General features: G+C 33.5%; 3 protein-coding genes and 4 non-coding genes across 7 annotated transcripts; 5 read left to right on the top strand and 2 right to left on the bottom strand.

Moving 5' to 3' along the window:
* Window positions 1–487: 487 nt before the first annotated feature.
* LOC132041634 (arabinogalactan protein 14-like) lies at window positions 488–1,024 on the top strand. The gene has a single exon (XM_059432333.1). It carries the CDS (start codon window positions 579–581, stop codon window positions 759–761), a length of 183 nt encoding a protein of 60 aa, XP_059288316.1. The 5' UTR covers window positions 488–578; the 3' UTR covers window positions 762–1,024.
* A 1,699-nt stretch (window positions 1,025–2,723) lies between these two features.
* LOC132041677 (small nucleolar RNA U19) lies at window positions 2,724–2,839 on the top strand. Its single transcript, XR_009411185.1, has one exon. It is a non-coding gene; the product is annotated as a small nucleolar RNA U19 (small nucleolar RNA).
* A 599-nt stretch (window positions 2,840–3,438) lies between these two features.
* LOC132041675 (small nucleolar RNA SNORD36) lies at window positions 3,439–3,518 on the top strand. Its single transcript, XR_009411183.1, has one exon. It is a non-coding gene; the product is annotated as a small nucleolar RNA SNORD36 (small nucleolar RNA).
* Window positions 3,519–3,699: 181 nt separating this feature from the next.
* On the top strand, window positions 3,700–3,781 carry LOC132041676 (small nucleolar RNA SNORD36). The gene has a single exon (XR_009411184.1). It is a non-coding gene; the product is annotated as a small nucleolar RNA SNORD36 (small nucleolar RNA).
* A 4,640-nt stretch (window positions 3,782–8,421) lies between these two features.
* Window positions 8,422–10,844, bottom strand: LOC132041636 (uncharacterized). The gene is made up of 2 exons (XM_059432338.1): window positions 10,016–10,844; window positions 8,422–8,878 (listed from the first exon to the last, which is right to left on the bottom strand). Exons 1-2 carry the CDS (start codon window positions 10,715–10,717, stop codon window positions 8,762–8,764), a joined length of 819 nt encoding a protein of 272 aa, XP_059288321.1. The 5' UTR covers window positions 10,718–10,844; the 3' UTR covers window positions 8,422–8,761.
* A 5,138-nt stretch (window positions 10,845–15,982) lies between these two features.
* Window positions 15,983–16,054, top strand: TRNAM-CAU (transfer RNA methionine (anticodon CAU)). The gene has a single exon. It is a non-coding gene; the product is annotated as a tRNA-Met (tRNA).
* Window positions 16,055–16,741: 687 nt separating this feature from the next.
* Window positions 16,742–17,906, bottom strand: LOC132041658 (ethylene-responsive transcription factor ERN1-like). The gene has a single exon (XM_059432365.1). The coding sequence runs from the start codon at window positions 17,693–17,695 to the stop codon at window positions 16,742–16,744; it is 954 nt and encodes a 317-aa protein (XP_059288348.1). The 5' UTR covers window positions 17,696–17,906.
* Window positions 17,907–18,298: the final 392 nt, after the last annotated feature.

The raw sequence follows: 18,298 nt of genomic DNA, 5'->3' as shown, positions 1-18,298 counted from the left end.
ATTAGTTCGGACAAAGAGCATTCAAACTATCCTCTTGTATTCGCTTTTAGTGAAACTTGCCTTGCTTTTGCCGATTCTTGCCACTGCATCCGTTGAAAGAACTTTTTCGGCAATGAAGTTTATCAAGAATGACTTGCGGAGTCGAATGAATGAGAGTTATTTTAGTGGTTGCTTGGTGCCTTATGTAGAAAAAGATGTGTTTAATAGGATTTCTAATGATGTTATTATAAAAACATTTCAAGGAATGAAACCTCGTCGCAGTAATATACTTGCACTTTCAATAGAGAATTGTGTTTGTTTTGATTTCTTCGCGTGTTTATTTTTTAATTTTCTTGAACAATCAAAGCCTCAAAAAAACCTCAAAAAAGACAATAAAGTTCAAAAATCTTGAAGCATATCATGTGGTTGATTTAACTGTCTCTTCGGGCAGCACTGCCCGTAATACTACACATATCATTTTCTATATAAACCTTAGTCCCACGTTCAACGTCCATAAAATTCTTGCTTATTTCTTTCTTTCAACAGTTTGTGATATCTTTTTCCTCAAAATTTAGTTTAATTTCTTCAAAATTTCATTAATGGAGGCAATGAAGATGAATGTTTTCTTGGTGGTTGTCATGGTCGTGTTGGTAGCCATGTCCGGAATTCAGAACGTAGTTGCAATGGATGCGCCTGCACCTGCTCCAGCCTCAGATGCCAACGTATTTGTGCCGACTATTGTTGCCTCTTTTGTAGCTCTTGCATTTGGGTTTTTCTTCTGATTGAGCTAGCTTGCGTGGATGTCGACTAATCAAGTGTAGCTCTTTATTTTGTCCGACTATATGTTGTTTGTGTAGAGTTTTTTTTGTTTTTTGTTAATTGTTATTTCAACTCAATCTGTTAGATCATTGAGATGAGAAGGAGATTGAGGTTCATTTATTTGTTTTCTAAATTTTTGTACTTCACTGGGATATTGTCACCTTGTACATATGTTCTTGTTCTGGATATTCTTAAGTTGTTATGAATATATAATGTTACTATGTGATTTTCTACTCTTTAATTTCTCTCTTTCCATCAATTTAAAGCAATATTGGAAAATTGTGGAGTGAAAGTAGTTTTTTTTTTTCACAAATAAGAGTTGGGATGGCTCATTTTGCACTAAATTAAGTAAAGCATGATGATGCAGCATTTGAATTCTTCTCAAGGTTGCTATAACTACAACATTATATTACAAAAGAGGAAAAAGATGATTCAAATTCTTTAGGATTTTGTGGACTTAAGAAGATAATTACATGTAATCATCATAGGAAGTAGAGTTAATTAGAACTCGGAAAAAGAAACCAAATAATTTGCGAGAACAATTTAAAATATATTGCAATTCTTCTATTGTGCATATATATTAAATTTTTAAAAAAGTATGACTATGATTTGGATGCAATTTGGATATTGCATTGTTCTACACCTCACATTTCGTCGGTGTAGCTCGAAGCATGTGACCTTATCCTCCTCTATGCTAATTGCTAAGGCAAGCAAACAGTGACATACGCATAATTTTTCGTGAATAATATCAATTTATTAATCCATCTATCTCAATTTATATAATTATTTTTTTTTTTTTTTAGTCAGTTCCAAAAAAATTGAAATATTTTTATATTTAATATCAATTTAACTTCAAACTTCTCATATTACCCATAATTAAATAATCTCTAGCTACACATTTTTATGACTTGTTTTAAACCATACATTTCAATCTGTATGAAAGAGGTCTTCCCTTTGGGGCTTGTAGAATCTTTTCATTTTCAAGTTTTTGCACGGATTGCCTTTCAAACGCATTGGCCTTTAATTCCTCCCCCCCCCCCCCCTTCCCCTCCTATTTTCAATGAAAATATCCAGACTAGCTTTGCTCGGCATAATTTCAATAACTTTTTTATCTTCGGAAATTGAATTATTGCCTCACTCGATATAAATTATGTAGGAATTAAGTTGTGCGGCACAATTTTTGTAGTATTTTCAGATTATATTAAGTGTTGAAAGTTTTGCCTTGTTCGACATAATTTGTGTGGATGTTATGATACATACGCTGAAGTTAAACGTAAAATATGCCGAGTGAAATCCAAAATTACGTCATTTTTCAGATTTTGAGTGTCGGAAGTTTTTTCTTGTCCGGCATAAATTATGTGGATGTTATGATACATATGCCAAAGTTAAACGTAAAATATTTCGAGCGAAATATAAATTATGATGCGCTAAAAATGATGAAGGACAAGAATTAAATACCACAAATTTGAGGGCCAAAAATTAAAGATCACCCCGAAACGGGGACATTTGTGCGAATGACCCTTCCATTTTCCCTTATGTGGCCCAAAATGCAGTCCATCTAGGTAGTGTCTTTTGGCCCATAGTTGGATTTGGGACTATTGTGTACTAATCAGAGACATTGAGGATATCATTTGAGCCAGACAGAACTTTGTGGACCATAACACATCAAAGACCAAATCTTTATGAACCAAAAGTGAACATTTTCTCTATTCTTTAGCTATGAAACCCTAAACACTCTCCTTAAATTCATCATATCGTACCCACTATTCAGCAAGCAGCAATATCACACCACTTCACCATTGCCATGTTCTTATTTTTCTTGTTGTTCTATATTAGCTTGTAGATAATTTGCTGTATGTTTTATCAGCTAATATTGTTTACTAATTGCCTCTTTGAGTAGCCTTATGGACATATTTTAGTTTCATATTTGGCTTAGTTAGGGGGCTGAGATTAAATCTTTTGATGCTTTCTGTTAAGGCCTTTTGAAAGAACTATTTTGTTCTTGTTCATCAATTGTCCTTTAAGCATCTTCTGGACATACCCCTTTCTTCAAATCTTCTCTATTAGTCTATGTATGTATACAAAAAAAAAATCTTTTTTTTTCTTCTAATTTTGAACATGGTCTTGCTAAAATCCAAAAGGGTATAAGAACTCTAATGAAGATGGTTTTTTTTTAAATCCAAAAGGGCCTTTTTGAAGGGTCTCTTTGTTCTTCTTCATCAATTGTTCAAATCTTGTATATGTATGCAAAAAAAAAGGTTCTTTTTTTAATTTTTTGTAAACTCTAATGATGATGGTGTTTGTGAAATCCAAAAGGGTATATGGATTGATAGTAAATTGTTAATTTTTGCCTCAAGAATTCCCAAATGAGTTACTGAAAAATTCATTCGGTTCAGACAGGGGCATAGATTAAATTTTGAGAACTAAATCTTGAGCTGAAAAGTTTCAAGATTTGTTTTTTATTGAATTTAGTTTGAGGGGTTTGAATTGTTTCATTCCTCTCTACTGTTCCTTTCTATAGGTCCTTTCAAACATTTAATATATACATTAATCAATTAAAAATCTAGTCTCAAAACCTAAAGTTTGATTCTTGATAATATTTGTTGATATTTTAAGGATGTTTTGCTTTGATACATAATGAGGCAGATGATGATTTATTATTATTTGGACTGATCAAACTGTGATGATCCAAAATTCGAGCTTTTTAAAACTGATGCCTCCAATTTGTTACTTTTAGGTTTTTTTAATAAGCATATTGTACTAAATAAGGGAATTTAACTCTTGCTTAATTTTTAAAAACTAAGATTAAGACTCTGCACTCATCCAACCTAAAGATAATTAAGGTTAAATTAGTTAATCTCTCTTAGAGATGTGGTCTGATCAAGGTAAGTATATGTGTGGAGGCAGATGATGATTAATAATAATTATTTGGACTGATCAAACTGTGATGATCCAAATTCGAGCTTTTTAAAACTGATGCCTCTAATTTGATTTCAGTTCTCGTTGATTCATATTTCTAAATTGAACAGCCATTTGAAAATCAATTGGACCGTGCTTTTACTGAGCTTAACTATTAAGGTTTGTACCGAGCTTAACTATAAAGTTTAAATTATTTTGTTTAGTGTAAATATGAGCGTAACTAAGCATATATTCGACTTAGAGGTTGCTTAATCAAGCTAAACCCTAAAAGCTTGTAGTCAAATACTCTCTCCGTCTCATAATAAGTGTCATTTTAGTTAAAAATATGTATATTAAGAAATTAATAATGCTATATGAATTTTTATTCTATATAATAAAAATAAATTATTCATGCACAAGAAGTAAATTTTTTGACATTGGGAATCTAAAGTTTGCACTTATTGGAGGTTTGAATCTTAATGGTTTAGACCTTAGACTATTAAGTTCATTTGTTTGTATTAAGATCTAAGCACTTATGAGTTTCAATAAGTCTTAATCATTAAGATCTTAAATCAAGTTTTAATATCATTAAGAGGTATGCTTGTATGAATTTTTTTTTACCACAAGCTCCACCCCTAACCCCATCCCTCTACTTCAATTACCCCTCCCTCTCCCGGCCACTACCCACCCTCCGTTCTAACCCACCCCCATCCCTAACCTTACCTCACCACCCACCCTTCACTCTAACCCCACCCCTCCAACTCAACCACACCCACACTCCACTCAAAACCACCCTGCCCCCACCCACTCTCCCTACCAAGAGATAGCATCTTAATCATTGAGATTCAGACGTCTTAATCTTAATGAAAACAAATGAGGTCTAAGTGTAGAATTGGAAACAATTATTCAATTTATATCTTGATATTTTAAGGTGATACTTGTTATGGGATAAATTTTTTAGCTAAAATGACACTTAAGCCTCATTTGTTTTCATTAAGATTAAGACGTCTAAACTCTCAACGGATCCTCGGCACGCTGGGAATACTTCTTCCGTGCGTCTTTCTCGTGGTGGGAATAGAACAACAGGGAAAGACCCGGCCTAGGGCGAGCTTTATTTATTTAAGAGAGAATGGGGAGTGAGATTCCATTGATACAGAGCCAATTCCAATAGACTTATTGTAGGGTCCTATTGGTGTGCATCCAGTAGGAATTGAACCTGAATGCACATCTGAATGATTAAGATGTTGTCTCTAGGTCTGAACACTGAATGATTAATACTGTTTATTTTTCAATATCTGAATATGCATAATGTATTTATTTAAAAATAATAAATAAATAATTCAAATTAAAAAGTAAATAAATACAAACTTAATAAAATAAAATGAAACATTTATGTTCACTAGTAATGGTGGGGATGTTTTGTAGTCGTGGTTGGTGGTGAGTAGGGGTGGAGTGGTGAGTGGGTGGTTGGAGTGAGGGATAGGAGGTAGTGGGGGTGGGGTTGGTGGTGGGAGGTGTAGGTAGTGGGGAGTGGGAGTGGGTGGTGTGGGATAGGGTTGGTGGGGAGTGGGGGTGGGTAGTGTGGCCTGGGATTGAGGTTGGTGGTGGGGTGGGTGTAACATCACGTAAATTCGAAGTGTGAATGTATGAATCTAGTATAAAGGTGATATTTTAGCTATACGAATCCATTCGGAATGAACTCGCGTGATAAATAGTCGTTTTGAAGTGAAACCAAAACGTGAAGTTCTTAATGCATTCTAAATTCGTCTAAGTCTAAGACAGTCTACACATATGGCCATTTTTTGGGTATTTGTGTTAGGAATTTGGGAAAACCTCCTTCATGAAAGTTGTAGATTTTTGAAATACCTTTCTAACGGTATATTATGGGGGTCAACCGGACATCCATAAAAAAAGTTATGGCCATTTTACTGAAGAGTCATAGAGCAGTCCAAAAAATACTACCCATATTGTGAAATACGGACCGTATTTAGTGGCCATATAAGTTTACGACCCAAAACAGTATATATTCATCCATATCAATCCAAATCATTATTTTTCTTTCCTTCAAGCCCTAGAGCGACCTTCTACTCTCTCCTATTACCAAGAACACCCAGGTAAGCCTATTATATGCCTTCTAACTCAATTCTAATATATATCCTTGTAATCTAAACAAAAAATCATCATTCCTAACCTAGGGTTTTTAAGAAAACCCATCTCAAGGTTCAAGATTCAAGATTTTGGAAATCTTCTTCGAAGCTCAAGTCTTTAATTCAAGTTTTGGAGCGATTAAAGTATGTAGAACTTCTATCCACGTGTGGAATCTCTACGTTCTTCCCCACCATTTCTTGATATCCATAAAGTTCAAATCCTAAGGCATTAAACCCAATATATTGATAGCCCGTATTGATGTATTTATGAACATGAATTTTGTATCTATATTCGTTATTGTATTCCTAATCTTCCATTACAGTTATTAGGAACCCTAGCTTAATCCTTGAATCATGAATTCTTCCTCATGTGTTCTCATTATGTTTATATGAAGCTTTATGATTTTATCTAGCAAGTTACAAGCATGTTTTCAAGTTAATTATATATATAATTATGAACTATTATTATTACTCACGAATCAAGAACATGTTTGCAAGATTATGACAAGTATCTCATGAAACCAAGGACTCACAAGCTATTATGATATTTTCAAGAAAAGCTATAGATGTTTTATAAGTTCATGCAAGAATAATACAAATGATATCCATGTACATGCATGATTCCCGAAAAGCCATGGGTAGCAAGTGCCACTTATTTTTCATGTTCATGTTTTTGAAAGTTGCATTAATTACCGAGAAGGCTTCACGCAGCCTGAAACTACGGAGCCATCGTAGGATGAGGATCGCTCCACCCATGTTTAGGATGATCTGTCATAATGACGAGATCCTTTCATGCCATGTTTAAATCTCATTACCCTGGCAAGGACTGAGTGTTCTATTTGGTAGGATACGAAGTACGGCATATGTTGTCGGTTATATATTTATTGCTCTCCCAACTTAAAATGTTTTTACCAATGTTATATATATGTAATTATTTCCATGTCATATGCTTATGTTCATGTTCAGGTTTCAGTTTCACCTCTTATCATGCTAGTTCATGTCCCATGTTATTTCATTCAGTTATTTTACATACCAGTACATTCAATGTGCTGACGTCCCTTTTTATTACCCGAGGGCTTGCATTTCACGATGCAGGTTCAGATTTACAGGACGACGTATCTGCTTAGTAGGATTTACCCGTATCTGCTTATTGGTGAGCCCCATCTCCTTCGGGGTTTAGTTAGTCATTTATCTTCTACTTATTTATACATTAAATGTATGCTGGGGCCTTGTCCTATCAAGTATGTTTTCCAGTCAGACTCATAATAGAGGTTTCATAGACTAGACAAGTAAATTATGTTATGTCAGATACTCAGAGTCGGTTAGCCATTTTGGTTCATTTATGATATTATCCGCATTCATGATTTAAACAAGTATTTCATTAAATTATCATGACATCTCATGTTTTACAAAAGCTCATCACATTTCATGTTATCTTCCGCTCATGTTATGCCTCATGATGATTCAGCAAGTCATGTGGTTCGCTTGGTCACATGCAGTAAGGCACCGAGTGCTGTGTTTCGCTCAGGTCATGGTTCGAGACGTGACAGTGGGGGTAGTGGAGAGTCGGGTGTTGGAGTGGAGGGTGCGTGGGTAGTGGGGTGGGGTCGGAGTGGAGAGTGGGTGGGGGTGGGGTTGAGGTGGAGGGTTGGGGTTGAGGTTGGAGCTGGTGATAAAAAAGTCCTATACAAAAATACCTCGTAATGATATCAAGACTTGGTTCAAGATATTAATGATTAAGACCTATTCAGACTCAATAAGTGCTTAGATTTTAATGTAAACAAATGCACTTAATGGTTTAAGGTCTGAACCATTCAGATTCAGACATCCAATAAGTACAAACAAATGAGGCCTTATTATGGGATTGGGGGAGTAATTAATTTGTACTCCCTTCGTTCACTTTTACTTGTCCGGTTTTTCAAAAATAGATTTTAACTTTTACTTGTCACTTTTAACATATCAAGATAAGACAATTTATTTTTTTCTGTTTTACTCATAGTATTTATTACTCATTTAAAATTATTTTTCAAATCTAATAAAACTATGCACTAATTAATATGGGTACATTGGTAGATTATGTACTTCATTTATTATTTCTTAAATAATATGAAAAATTCAAAATAGACAAGTAAAAGTAAACGGAGGGAGTAGGTCACAACTCACTATTCAAATAAATATCATTTATAGTGGGTGGTTCGACTTGTTCAATCAGTCCCTTTCTTTACTTCTAGTGACTTTATTGTAACAAATTACGTAAAATAAAATATCTACCAACTTGTTTGAAACATAATTGATTCATCAGTTTATCCTTAATTGCATAGTCAAAGAAATAAGACAGACGTCATCTCTTTTCATAGCAAGTTATTTTTAGTAGTGAATATCATACTCCAAATGGGAGTGTAATTTACGTTTAGCAGCTTTAATCATTGACCAAGAATACTAAAATTACGGATCAGATATCATAATTTATTAATTTTGCGGGAACAAGTCAAGGTAAGGACATTCTCTTCACTTTTAGCCCGCCCACAATTAACTGTCGGTACTGATTAGTGAATATAATTATATAATTTAAAACAAATACCGTAAATTACAGTACTTAACCATTGCTAAATCTGGCACAATACATATATAAATTACAGTGCTTAACCATTGCTAAAACTGACACTAGTTAGCTTTTCCCAAAACATAACAAAGCCAAGTACCAAAAACTTAAAAAAAAAAATACATAAAAGCCTCAACAAAAGCTTACATTCATGAAACAATACTATTTTTATCTGAACCAAACTCCAATGCTTCATAATATTGACCTTTATATTTATGTACAACATATATATAATAACATTCCTATATATATGTACTATAATCTAATGGAACATGAAAAGGATCCAAGATGCTGATAAATATTCTTGAACTTTGATTTAAAGAGCATCATAGTAACCTCCAACTGTGATATGTGCTCTTGTAACTGGAACTCCTCTCACTGCAGAAATTGCTTCATTCAATCTTGTTGCATGATGAACTACTTGCTTCATCCTCTGTAATCCCACAGGAAAAAAGAATTAAAAGAATTTCTTAGATGAAATCCTACAAATATTAGTTGTTGAAAAAAAAGAATCAAGGACAAGTGTAAAGAATGTTTAACTGTGTGATCATCTCATTTATAAATTTAGTGATTAGAAAGAACTTTTAATTACTTAATAGCATAGTCCAAAGAAATAATCAAAATAATCTTGTCACACAGGAATCATTTCTTATCTACACAACATCTTGATAGCAACTTCTTTTTAATAGTGAAATATCATACTTCAAATTAGAGTGTAATTTACATTTAACAGCTTTAATCATTGACCAAAGAAATATCAAATTCAGGAACAGATATCATAACTTATTAATTTTGAACTAGTCAAGGAAGGACATTCTCTTTCATTTTTAGCTCACAGTTAACTGTCGGTACTGATTAGTGAACCTGATTAGATAATTTAAAAGATAAAATTAGTAATCTGCTAAGTATAATACTACGTGAAGAAGTAATGTGTGAAGAAGCCAATTAGATTCATCTACTACACATATAAAAAATAATTTTAACCTTAAATAAACAATGCAATTTACTGACTAGTAATACATATAGAAAGGATCATGAAAGAGGTAACTAGAATGGTAATAGAATCCATTTATGATCTCGAGTTTCCAGATACTCTGGAGTTACGCTCGAGTCGAGGCTTCCACTCTGTCTAAGATGGATCAAAGAAGAGTGAGGAACCTCTCACTGCTTTTTGGGATTCGACATCGGAAAGTGTTTTCACACTATCTACCGACATCGATTTATCTAAATATTTAAGGAAGAGATCGACGATCCCAAGATCTTTTACCCCACTCAGAAAGTCTTTTCTAACGGACGATTCGTAGGAGGTGATGGTCAAACACGTTAAAGTGCTCTTTGCTATTTAGGGTAGTGAAATTTGATGAGATGATCATACAATTCAACAGGATATCAGAGAAAAGTCACAACACGGCCCCTTGGGTTCAGGATCTTTGCTAGCTCTTATACCATGTTAAAGTGCGTGACATCCATAATAAAGTTTAAGTTGCTAGAGAGATCATACTTTAAACAATTAATTATATCATGTCTCAACAAAAAATGATTTTTGAAAATAACTGAAGATATGCCAAACCTTGTCATGAGAAAAGATTTGGAACCGAAGTTTCTGATTCTGCTTTTGTTTTTGGTGATTACCAATGAATATGATGCAAATAGTAGCAGCAGCAGCAACCCCAAAAGAGCAAATAGCACCAATTCCATTCAAACTCTTGTTCAATAAGTTCAATCCACCATTGTTTTCTTCAGTATCCTCTTTTTCAATGCCAATTTTCTTGATCACCATCTCTTTTTCGACCTCCAAGTCCTCTACTTTCTCCTCAAATTGGGACAAAAGGGGTTTGTTATTGGACTTTGGTGAGTCCATTTTCATGTTTTCAAAATCATTTTCCTTCATTTTCTTGAAGAAAACTTGTGATGACACTTGATCTTGTTCAACTTCCATCATATTTGCTATAAAGGTTGGATCTTCAATGTTATGTGATGGTAACATGTTGATCTCAAGTGGGAAATTAGTGATGACTAGTTTGGTTATCACTTCTTGATCATCTGAGGTTTCTTGAATTTGAAAAGGGACTATTTGATTTGGCACTCTTGGGGGGTGCCCTGTTGTGTCAACAAATTGGGATGATTTTGGAGATGGACAAATGAAATAATTCATGTTGAATTCATTCTTGGAATCAGATGTATATTTTCTTGAAAATATCATTTTGCCATCATCATCATGGATTTGAAGAAATCCATCATCAGGTAGAATCTCCCAATCTTCAAGATCCATTTTTCTTTTTCGTAAAATCTAATGAAGAAATGGTCTAGAAGAGTGGGATGATATAGTATTGAGATTTTGATTCTTTGGTGCTGAATTATTGGAGTAATGACGGGGTGGCTTTCATAAAGGTGAATTGTATGCAATAAAGACACCTGTCTTCTTGCTCTTTGTGGGAGTGAAGGTTGAACTTTGCCTTGTCGAGATTGTGATAGATTTTTTTTTTTTTTCCTTGTCTTATCAGCTAGTTTTATTTGACCGATTGATTCATATTCACGTTTTCTAAAGTCTATCCTGAGTGCAAAAAAGAGGCATTTTCTAATAAAAATAATAATAATAACGCTTTAGTCCTGAACAAATTGGGAATGTTAAATGAATTCCCACATTTTCATTTAAACATGTCTCATAACATCATTATACAAATACTTATGAGGATGCATCATGAATTGATTAGTTTTATGTTGACTATCATTCTGTCACAATTCTCTTTCTTTATTAGTGTTTGAGATCGACAATATAAATAAACTTACACAATAAATATTTCCTAGAAAATTATAACCATTTTCAAGATTCAATCGGGAAATATTTGATTTAAGGAAAAAAAAAAAAAAAGTTTCGTTCATCCCAACCTACTTGTTGGAATAATGAAATCATTTAGGTGGAACTTGGAAGCTTATCCCTCAAGTGTGTGACAAATTTAGGGATGGTCCAGTGGGACCCACGTAGAAAGAATCCTCATTTGTTTGGCTACTAGATCTTTCTTTGGATTATTAATTGCATATTGCTATGAAATAATATTAAAAGTACACGACATCAAGAAATATAACCAAATAAATTGGGGGAGAGAGAGATTTTATTGCTCTTTCAATTAATGTATAAATGAACTGAATTAACTTCCTATATATAGAAGAAAAGAAGCAAATTTGCTAGGCTTTTCGTAAAATCAGCGATGAAGTTCGCTTCACGAGTTACTTGCAAATCGCTTGCTTTCTCGCAAGCTTCCCCGCTTGATTGCGCCTTGAGGAAGCCGCTTTGCAAGACATTTCGTGAGCTGCTTTTAATCTATTTCGTACGAGCCTACTTTCTTCTGTTCGTCTGCTTGATTGCAAGTTTATCCAATTATAAGCTTATTCAATTGATTGTGTATTTGAATGGACATCCATAGTATGGTTTATTTATAACACATACTCCCTCCGTTTCAATTTATGTTAACCCATTTGACTGGGCACGGAGTTTAAGAAAGAAGATAAGACTTTTAAACTTGTGGTCCTAAATGAGTCACATATATTTTGTGTGGCTATAAATTATTGCATAAAGGTAAAGTGTTTGCAAATATAGAAAGAGGTCATTCTTTTTGGCACAGACTAATAAGGAAATAGGTTCACATAAATTGAAACAGATAAAGTATCTTTTATTTCTTGATATGATTACTTTAATAGTTTAATGTCACCTTGGATAAAAGAAAAATACTTACTCAAATTCCTTCTGTTTGATCCTGTCTGCTGCACACTTCTTAAGTTAAAAAAAAAAAGTCATAGCCAAAGAGATTCCTTTTTAGTGTAACTCACTCGCTCTCATGGAACTTTTATGTATTTTCTGTCCAAAATAGCAAGCTTTAAGGGATGCTTCTAGAATTTAATTTTATATTTTAATTAAGAAATTAGAAAACAATACAAAAAGAAGAAAATACAAATAAGTGTAGGTTGCTTGTAAGAGTTCCCTTTGAATGGGCATTGATTGTGACATTTCTCATCACCACCCCCACCCCCCCGCCCACTCCACATGAGAGATGATATTGAAACACTATAGAAGAATCCATAATTAGGTGTATAGCTTCATTGGAATTTAATTTAATCTGTTAGAAAATCAATTATGATCTAATAAAAGCCTGTACAAGTTGATAAACTTAAGACCCTACTAAACAAGATCTTGTCTGAATTTCATGATGACATGAGACTCTTTATAACAGTGGCATAGGCAGAATTTTTTACAATAGTGTTAGTTTATTGTCACCACGTCGGATGAGAGATTTAGGATCTCGATTTGTGGTGATTTTAAGATTTTACTTTCTATTCTAATTTGATTAACTTTATATCATTTCAAATTATGTTGGTTATTGTAAATATGCATATTGTATGTTACAAAATAATATTTACAACAATATGTAAGGAGAATCTTAAGTAAAAAGAGTAAATATTTGTCAATATTTGGTATTTACATCATGTCGGTAAATGCATGACACATGTTTGTACATAGAGTTTTTAGCATTTAAACATGATTGATTAACATGTATTTTTACCTCATCAGATCACTCAACTATAATATTTTTATAGATATAAATACCGAATGCGAAAAAACTTTTACGAGTAAATTTTTAGTTCCTGCGGAAATGGAAGGGCAAAACACATTTAATGCCATCACATTCAAAATGAAGTAGCTAGAAATCATTTTTGTCATCACACAAAAAGCCACCAAAGAGGTCCGAAAGGAGATAAATTTGACACATATTCTAACTTATTACATTTGAAATGGCAAATAAATAGGAAGTTAAGGGTAGGCAACTAATAAACGTGGACCAACAGGAAAAAAAAGAAGAAGAAGAAAACAGCATTTAAGTCATGGCTATTTGGAGTCACCTAATTTTTTAACAGATGGTAGGCAATTTCTTCACGATTAAAAAATGATTTAAAATAAATTATCATACAAAAAATTGATGTGTTATTCATTGCTGATCTCCTGTATTATTCTTTGCTGATCTTTTGTGAAAACTATTATGTGACTAAAATTATCAGCCCAAAATTGCGATAGGGTCAAATAGGTCATTACTCAATATGTTCAAGTTCAACATGACATATCTCAAGTTCATTTAATTTGGTTTGCAATGAAAATAAAAGCTAATGTATTTTTCTTTAATTATTAGCTTGGGTTCTTTCAAATTTATCTAATTATTGATCTTCACATTTAATTTTCATGTCTGGATTATGTGTCTCATTTTCACACGCCGGTTACGTTGTTTGATCTGTTTTGATGTGTCATTTCAGATTCAACCCTTGGAATGCCTCAACAAATGGTCATAACTCAACTCGATTAATCTTGGGATAGTCTGATAAGTTACTAACGTATCAAGGCTGATTATTTACAAGATATAAGGGCCTTAGAAGAGTTGGAAAAATACTCCATTTAAAGATAAGTGAGCTAGCTACAACATTTTAAAGACTTGACCTCTTTTGTTTACATGAATTTATCAACCGCAGGATTAACAAATAAGGAAATTCAAAGAAGGGGGTCATAGAAATATACAAAAGGATTTTTGAAAGGACTAGTGGAGTGACATTTTTTAAATGATGGAGTTGTCGATGGTTATATTATAAACTCCCGTCTTCTTGATGTCGAAATACTTTCATCTTTAAAATGCTACCTTAAAACATATGGTAGCGTAATGTATTAAGGTATCACTTGAAAAAATATGTTGTATCAATAAAATTAGGAAATATCAGGATTCAAACTCGTCACACTATGATTCGAATTGCAACATTTTTAATCACTAAATTATTTTTTAGATGCCAATCCGCTAATCCAAAATCATATTTACCCTATCATAATAAAAATTTCCATCACATCATTTAATTTTAAAATATTAATAGATAAGATTTTCTAATTTTATGGTATTTTCACATAAAATATTTGACTAAACAGTCGAACCCATGAGGTCTCATCACGTCAAGCTTTTTTTTTTTTTTTTTTCCAATGACATGGGAACTCCGCAATCTATCCTTGGCAAGACAGATAAACTCGTTCTCGCAATACCACAAATCAAATCAAGAGAGATCTCATCACGTGAAGCTGAGCATGATCCATCACATAATTGGGCTACATAAATGGGACGACCTGTAAATTGTTAGAATCGAGACAGGAACAGAAATTTAAAGAGATAAGAATAATGGGAGAATTCTTTTTGCTTTGTATTCATCATAAGGTCCCCTAGTTTAATAAGGTAACCCTATTCTGATAGGATTACAAATCTTATATTTATCATAATTATATTTATACCATAAATAGACTAAACTATTACAATTAGACAAGAATAGGGTCTTCGCATGCAAATTGTCAACCATCTGATTTGTGTTACTATGCAAATCATTATTACAACCAGGAGTATAGTCTACCATTGTCGATATTACAGCTACTCCACCAGTGTAGAATGAGGATTACTGGGTGAAAATATTTATATCACTACGGGGTTTTTTAATCCGGTTTTGGACCGGACTAATTAGGATGGGTGTCAGGAAGTTTCCCTTTAGGACAAAGTGTTTCCTATTGAAAGTGAAAGTGACTCCATTGACAAGGCCCGAACTCAAGATTTTTGATTAGTAATGGAAGGATATTTATCATCTTCACTATAACTTCGACATTAGATTATTGTGGTTCGATATTGTATCAAATTGGATCGAATGCTCATAGTAACTATGAAAGTGAGGAAAGTCAGTTATCCACAATATTCCTTAGAAAAGAAACATTTATTTTTATTCGGGAAAGACGAGAGAGATATCTTGTTTCGGTACGGTAAATTATTTGTTTTTTATCTTGCAAGAAGTTACCACCAATACGCATACAGGGGCGGATCTACAGTAGCGAGTGTGGGTTCTCGGGAACCCACATCCGCTAATGTAGGTCCTATTATTATACTGAAAAACATAGTAAAGTACAAGTATTTTCAGTTTGGAACCCATAACTAAATGATTGTATGGTTTAATGGCAAAGAGGGGAAATCTGAGGCTCTAATCATGCAACAGTATGTGGGAGCTATTCCCGCTGGACTCATTTTTTAAGTTCAGTTTTGCTTCTTTTTATTTTTTTCCAGCAAAACGCAAGCACACCTGTAACTCAAACCCACATTTTTCTCTTTTATCTTTTGGTTTGCCCCTCATTTCCTTTGTTAATCTGCTTTTGATTTTTTGACGTTACACTGGGCATATTGTTGTTGTTGTTGTTGTTGTTGTTGTAATTTATTTTTTTGAGAACCCACAATCTTAAAATCCTGGATCCGCCTCTGTACGCATAAACAATCAGACATAAACATGACAAAGGATGCTTTGTTTTGGTAATAAAAAATTATAACAAATAGAAGAAATAATGATTTGAATGGTATGTCTAGATATAATAATCTATGGTAAAAGAGAAGATTCCATCAAAACAAATTAACAATTAACATTTTGTTGCAGTTCATATTTTTTGAATAAACAGTTAAATAATTAACGAGCACAAAAATTGTGAAGAATCAGAGTGGCGCAGCGGAAGCGTGGTGGGCCCATAACCCACAGGTCCCAGGATCGAAACCTGGCTCTGATATGTGCAGAGTAGGCTTCTACAAAATTGTCCAATATTTTTGTGTTCTTCTCTCTCTTCTCTCATTTTATTTACCATGTATTTATAAGTGGTAACTCAAATTTGTTTTCAAGTTCCAAATCACATTTTAACTCGAAGAATCTCCTGTCATTTCCACTAAAAGAATGGGAGAAAAAAAAGACTTGAATCATTAATTGACTTAAATCATTTTATGACTCATTTGTCATTTCTTAGACAGAAGCTCATACATTGAGAAAGACACCACCCTCCAAGTCTAATTAGTTTACCGATAGCATATACGTATCGTGAGAATGACCGATCATGAATTGTTTTGACGTTTTAAAGACACCTCCAAACAAAGAAAAAAAATCCCCTCCCTCTTACTAAACCAGGGAGAGCCTCAAGTAGTTTACCGGATTAATTGAGTTGTTGTGACAATACCTTGAATATCGGAAAAGACTTCTCATCATCACGAGACTGATTGGATCTGTCGTAGACACTTGAGTGATCTTCACAAGGTAAGTAAAATAAAAGATCAAGAGGCGCTGCAAACGAGCAGAGATTTGTTTTTCTAGTCTCACAATCTACACTACCTTTTATCTCTTTCTCCTGATTCCTCAAGGAGAGAAGACAAAACACATATTCAACTTAAACATATAAGAAATAACCGTAACAGAATCTGTTTCAATTTTAGGATAACAAAGAACATAAAGGAGGAAGATCCCAAAGAGATAAATCAGCAGGATCATGAACAGTCTCCATATATTCTTGTACACCATTCACAGCATAAAGTGATGCTGATATCTGTCTTTCTACTTTCATCCTCTCAAATTCTGTATATCCCATTTCACGTGAACTCTCACCCGAAATGGGAAAATCTAACAATTCTTGAGCAAATTCAAAGCCCCATGACACTTCAGGCTGTGAAGAACACAAACTCATATCGAATCCATCTGAGCAATTTATCATATCAGGCTTATATAAGTTTTTTTCAGCCTGAGATAAACTTTCATATAGCCGACCCCAACTTGTTTGGGACTCAGGCGTAGTAGCAGCAGTAGTTGTAGGCTTATATAAGTTGTCAAATAGTTGGTTTTCTTGTATTATCTCACCATAAGAAGAATAAAGTACTTTTTCATAAACCTTTAAATTCCCTTCAAGAAGATGACTTTCTTGAATTTTCTCACTAGAAGCTGAATCAACTACACTAATTGGATTTGAGCTATTGCTGCTGATGTTACTAGTACTTCTACTAGTAAAAACAGAGTTCCTCTGTTTGTTCTGTTTTGCAATTTTCTTACTATCAAGAAGATTTTTGATCCTGTAAGCAAGTTGAGAATCTGTAGAAACACGAGTAGTAACAAAGTTTGTTCGTGTGTTTGATCCGCGAAGGAGACAAGCAGCTTGATCGTAAGCACGAGCAGCTTCCTCAGCAGTTTCGAAAGTTCCAAGCCACATTCTTATCTTCTTATGTGTTGTGTCTTTAATTTCAGCTATCCATTTCCCTGAAGACCTTTGCCTTACACCAACAAACTTGTTACTACTACTACTACTACTTTTGCTTCTTTTTCTCCCCTTGAATTTGGTTACTTTCTTCATTGAGATTGGTTCTTTATGATGATGTGTTTGAAAGTTGATTTCCATTGGAACAAAAGTGTATGTAAAAGAAGAGGCAAGTAGGAGTTCTGAGGCTATTTAGTTTATGCTAAAGGTTATGTAGAAAGTTGCCTATGACTTTGTTTTGGTTGTTGTTGTTGTGGCTATGTTTATATATAGAGGTCTTTTTAAATTATTGGGTTCTAAATTAATAATCTATACATATTCAATGGATTTTCACGACAAATACAATGTTTTAACTAAAGTTGTTGAGTTAGACCGAATCCATAACCGACACGGTACCTCCGCTCGTGTTTATATAATGAAGCTTTGAGATATGAAGGAACCTCTCGGGTTCAAATTTGGATTAGTCAGGCCAATGAATATCGGACGGTTATACTAAAAAAAAAGGCTTTGGTCAAATTTGAATTAGTCAAACCACTGAATACCGTATGGTTATTATACTAAAAAAGGAAGCTTTGAGACATCTATAGTTCATATTTCTGAAGTTGAGTTGTTGTCTCAATTTATGTTGTTTTCTTTTGTTTGTTTTGTATTAGGTAATATTGTTCCCTTTTCTTCTTTGCAAATTGAAAATATATTATTATATCATGATGGTTTCGTTGGTTTATCATAGTTGGACTTGGTAAA

The sequence above is a fragment of the Lycium ferocissimum genome, unplaced genomic scaffold (assembly GCF_029784015.1).
Source record: "Lycium ferocissimum isolate CSIRO_LF1 unplaced genomic scaffold, AGI_CSIRO_Lferr_CH_V1 ctg11, whole genome shotgun sequence".
Lineage (NCBI taxonomy): Eukaryota > Viridiplantae > Streptophyta > Magnoliopsida > Solanales > Solanaceae > Lycium > Lycium ferocissimum.
The sequence above is the reverse complement of the archived record's forward strand: the minus strand, read 5'-3'. Positions and strand labels throughout refer to the sequence as shown.